The sequence below is a fragment of the Cynoglossus semilaevis genome, chromosome 9 (assembly GCF_000523025.1).
Source record: "Cynoglossus semilaevis isolate Cse_v1.0 chromosome 9, Cse_v1.0, whole genome shotgun sequence".
NCBI lineage: Eukaryota > Metazoa > Chordata > Actinopteri > Pleuronectiformes > Cynoglossidae > Cynoglossus > Cynoglossus semilaevis.
This window is the reverse complement of record NC_024315.1, coordinates 9991897-9996397: the sequence shown is the minus strand read 5'-3', so window position 1 is coordinate 9996397 and position 4501 is coordinate 9991897. Positions and strand designations below refer to the sequence as shown.

The following is a 4501-nucleotide window of genomic DNA, read 5'->3' as shown; positions in this document are numbered from 1 at the left end:
AGGAGGGAGAGGAGAGGGAAGAGAGAAAGAGAGAGAGAGGGAGGGAAGCCAGCCCACTTTGAATATTTAAATGTCCAAGGAGCAGAAAAAGAAAAAAAATGAAGAGGGGGAGGGAGTGGAGAGAGGGGAGGAGAGCTGCATGAACAAGCGAGTGAGAGATCAAGGGAAAGACATGGTGAGGGGCTTACGACACTCAGTGAACAGAAGGTGCTTCTGCATGTGCTGTCAGTGCACTGGTCTGCTGCAAGGGATTGCGCGCTGCTTTGCTTCCCACATTTCCCACCCTGCCTGCCTACCAGCACCAACACTCAGCAGCCTCCTACAGCGGGCTGAGAAAACAGCCGGAGAGCAAGGGAATGAATGAAACCTGCGAGCTACGACAGATACCCGCGTCTCCGCACCCCAAGACGAGCCACTAAGATCACAAGGAATACTGATCCTCAGAAAAGCAGAGAACAGGGATCACCTCTTTAGACCCGCGTGCATCCGTAACTAATCGCATCATTGTCCTGCTTGAATGGAATTAAACCCTTCAAGACAGTGATTGCTACCCATGGACAAAACTTGTCAAATCTGCTGAACTTGAGCAAGAACGGGAGGAGAGAGGAGATATTTAAGAGGAGAAAAAAAAAATCTTGGTCTTTTTTTTTTTTTTTTTTTCTCACCGCTTGTCTCTTTCCCCCTCTGATCATTGCAGCAGAGGACTGCAGAGGAGCTAAAGAGACAGAGCTCATGCATACATACAGGGAAACTTGCACTTCCCACCATCTCGCCGAAAGCTACTTGAATTCCTTCTCTTTCTGGCTCTTTCACTTGAGGAGAACTAAGACATTGTAAGCCTGCCAAGGATCTGGTGTCCACTGAAAAGGGGATAGGGGGCGGGGAGGGGTTTGTACCACAGTAGGGTCTTTTTTAGATGCGCACATAATTAGTGTTGAGGCACAAAGCAAGAGGCTGAATGGAGATTGTCAGCTTTTGGATAGGGGTGAGTAGGAACCTTTTCAAATAAGATCCGTCAATAAGGGAATTTTTTCTTACCCGTTTACTTTCCGTCTATCATTTAATTTTCACAGTAATCGTCCGGACTTTTTTTGTAGGCGTATTGACGATTTTATTCAACAACATTTAAAAAATAAATAAAATAGAACAGCACGTACGGCTCTAACACAAAAGCCTAAGGAAAGGTGATAAACTATAATAATAAGATGTGATAAAAATGGCGTGAAGGTGAAAAACATAATATACTGAGTGGTTCAATGGACATTTTCTCAGTGACATCTCTGGATATTTATGCTAATGGATTTCCTTCTAATTGGTCTGTACATAAAGTGGCCACTGAAGAAGCCCCCTGGGTTGATACTGTGTTCACTGGGCATTTTTTTAATGGTTCCCTTGGCAGAAGGGGTTTGTCCAAGACTGTGCCGCTGCGACAGCAAGTTGCTGTACTGCGAGGGGCTCAATCTCACAGACTTCCCCCGCAATCTGAGCGGAGCAATGGGCTTGTCTATGAGAGAGAACAACTTGACTGAGCTGCGTGAAGGCCAACTAGCTACTTTGTCCCAGCTAACCTGGCTCTACTTAGATCACAACAACATTGACTTTGTAGAGGAGGCTGCATTTGACAGGCTAAGACGAGTGAAGGAGTTGGATCTGAGCAGCAACCGGATTGAGAGTTTGCCAAATGGCACGTTTAGGCCCCTCCCAAATCTGCGTATTCTGGATCTGTCATACAACAGACTGCAGGCACTCGAGGCAGACCTGTTTCACGGCCTTAGGAAGCTCACCAATTTGCATCTACGATACAATGCTCTCAAATTTGTGCCAGTGCGGATTTTTCAGGACTGTCGTAGCATGCAGTTTCTGGACTTGGGATACAACCAGCTGCAGAGCCTGGCCCGAAACTCCTTTGCTGGCCTTTTCAAGTTGACCGAGTTGCACCTTGAGCACAATGAGCTGGTTAAAGTTAACCTGGCCCACTTTCCTCGCCTGATCTCCTTACGTACACTGTACATGCACAACAACCGTGCCACCATCGTTGTCAATACCCTGGACTGGACATGGCATTTCTTAGAGAAGATTGACCTGTCAGCTAATGAAATCGAGTACATTGAGCCACATGTTTTTGAGAGTACACCAACCCTCAAAGCACTAATGCTAGACTCCAATCGTTTGACCTACGTGGACCAACGCATCCTGGATTCGTGGTCATCTTTGGACAGCATCACCCTGGCAGGAAATGACTGGGAGTGCAGCCGTAACGTGTGTGCCTTGGCGTCTTGGCTGAGTGCCTTCCGAGGCCAGCGTGACAGTTCCCTGCTGTGTTCAAGCCCTGACACTGCACAAGGCGAGGACGTGTTGGATGCTGTTTATGCTTTTCAGCTTTGTGAGGATCCACCAATGGAGGCAACTACGGCGGGGCTGTACACCTCCACCAGGGATGTGGGCCAAGGAGGTTCTGTGTTCTTGGGCCCATTTACTCCCAGATCATACGAAGGTGAGGGGAGTGAAGTGGTCACGAGTTCTGTTACCGTCACAGTGGACAATGATGATCTGGAGAGCACCATGCAGATTCACAAGGTGGTGACCGGAACCATGGCACTTATCTTTTCCTTTCTCATCATTGTTCTCATGCTTTATGTAGCATGGAAGTGCTTTCCAGCCGGAATAAGACAACTGAGGCAGTGCTTCAGCAGTAAGCGTCGCAAGCAAAAGCAAAAGCAAAGCATGCAGCAGATGGCTGCAATTTCTACCCCAGAGTATTATGTTGACTATAAACCTAACCACATCGAGGGAGCCCTGGTAATCATCAATGAATACGGCTCTTGCACTTGCCAACAGCAGCCTTCTCGGGAATGTGAAGTATGACCCTGCTTTGTGAGTACCTGTAACTGTTTGGAAATACAGTGAATCCATTCTTTTGGATACACCAGAGGAGGGGGAATTACAAGAAAAGGATTCTGGGCAAACCTCTCGATACTTTTTTTATGCAGCATCTCACTGTGATGTGAAACGTGTCCGCTTAACACAGACGTTCTCGAAGTGGATTTACTGTTCTGCTGTTCTCTCCACATTTGAGAACACGGGGACTTTAAGTCTGGAACCTGTTGATGTTCTACAAACAGACAAAGGATTCATCCTGGGCTCTGAGGCTTTGGTTCTCGTGGATGGATTACTGAGCTTTAATGCGTGTTTCTACTTCAGGACCATTAATTATTGTTTCAAAGCTAATTGGAAACATAAAAAGAGGACGGAAAAAAAAACCAACAAAACTTTGTATTATGTAAACAAAACATGAACTAAATACAATGAAAATGATGTGAAGTTTCGCTTACAACAAAAAAAAAGTCTGTGTAATATATGTTAAAAAAAGTGTGGACAACAATCTTTTTCTTTTGTAAAGAAAAAATGTTTAAATAAATAAATTGCTATTCATGTTAAATACAATGGTACAGGAGAAATGGGTAAAAATGAAGTAAAAAGGAATCACAGTAGATGCAGTCTGTGCTTATGGACTGGAGAGATGTGTCTGCAGTGCATCAAACCAAAAAAAAAGGAGGGGGGGGGGTCAGAGAGAGGGAAGGAAAGAAGAAAACAAAGAAAATAAGAGAATATTTGCATCCCATTCCCAACGTGAATCCCATCGTCCAACTATTGGATTTACTTTTGAGTCTCATGTTTGTTGTTTTATCATTGACTGTGTTCACATCCAGTGTGGTTTCTATCTCCTCCCAATGCCTGTTTGTGAATAGTTTCAAAAGCTCTATTTCATCTTAATCAGTAAGAATATTTTCATACTATTATATCACTATTTGTGTACCATCCAAGTAAAGAAAGCAATGTGTCAAAGATCTGAATCTACGTGTCTGGTTGTTTCTCTCTGTGTCCTACAGCAGGGGGAGGCCACTTATCAGCCAGTCCTAAATACTGCAGACAGCTGTCTTCAAAACCACGCTTGTTTAAATTTCAAACAGCTCCTTTACTGTAAGAGCCGAAGAATTGGTAAACCAGCTTCAAGAAGAATTTGCACATGCCGTTTCCTCCACTGTGTTGTCATGCAATGTAAAATGTTTGTTGAATACAAGGCTATTTTGAGGTGTATATAAAATGCATATTTATATACACAAGTGCAAACATGTCATTTTTTTCATATTTGTTTTCACTTGTAAATTAGTACACTTACGGATGCTTCGCTTACTGGGTCCTCTAAAAGAAAAGAAAAAGAAAACCTTGTGTGGATCCCATACGTGAGAATGGTAATGGAAGTGTAACCATCACAGTGAACAGAAGGAACAGGCTGCTCTCTAGTGTACATACCCACATCCTGTTGCTGCATTTTACCTATTCTGCACCATGTTCTGGCAATTTCTAGAGGAAACGCAACAAGGACAATAGATTTGTTGTGGCTTTTTGGCTTAAAAAAATTGAAGAGGTCATTATTTTGCAAAGGTTTTGTGTTTGTTGTTTTTTGCACAAAATTAAGAAATGTTTACAGCTTGTAAGT

General features: G+C 43.7%; 2 protein-coding genes across 4 annotated transcripts in view; one reads left to right on the top strand and one right to left on the bottom strand.

Moving 5' to 3' along the window:
- Positions 1–4501, bottom strand: part of ctnna2 (catenin (cadherin-associated protein), alpha 2) — a 188176-nt gene that overhangs the window by 79048 nt on the left and 104627 nt on the right. The gene's annotated exons all lie outside the window — the stretch shown is intronic.
- lrrtm1 (leucine rich repeat transmembrane neuronal 1) lies at positions 177–4121 on the top strand. The gene has a single exon (XM_008317101.3). The coding sequence runs from the start codon at positions 1291–1293 to the stop codon at positions 2863–2865; it is 1575 nt and encodes a 524-aa protein (XP_008315323.1). The 5' UTR covers positions 177–1290; the 3' UTR covers positions 2866–4121.

What these genes read in the sequence shown, in the direction of transcription:
- lrrtm1 (XM_008317101.3), top strand. Translation starts at nt 1,291, where the DNA reads ATGCTAATGGATTTCCTTCTAATTGGTCTGTACATAAAGTGGCCACTG.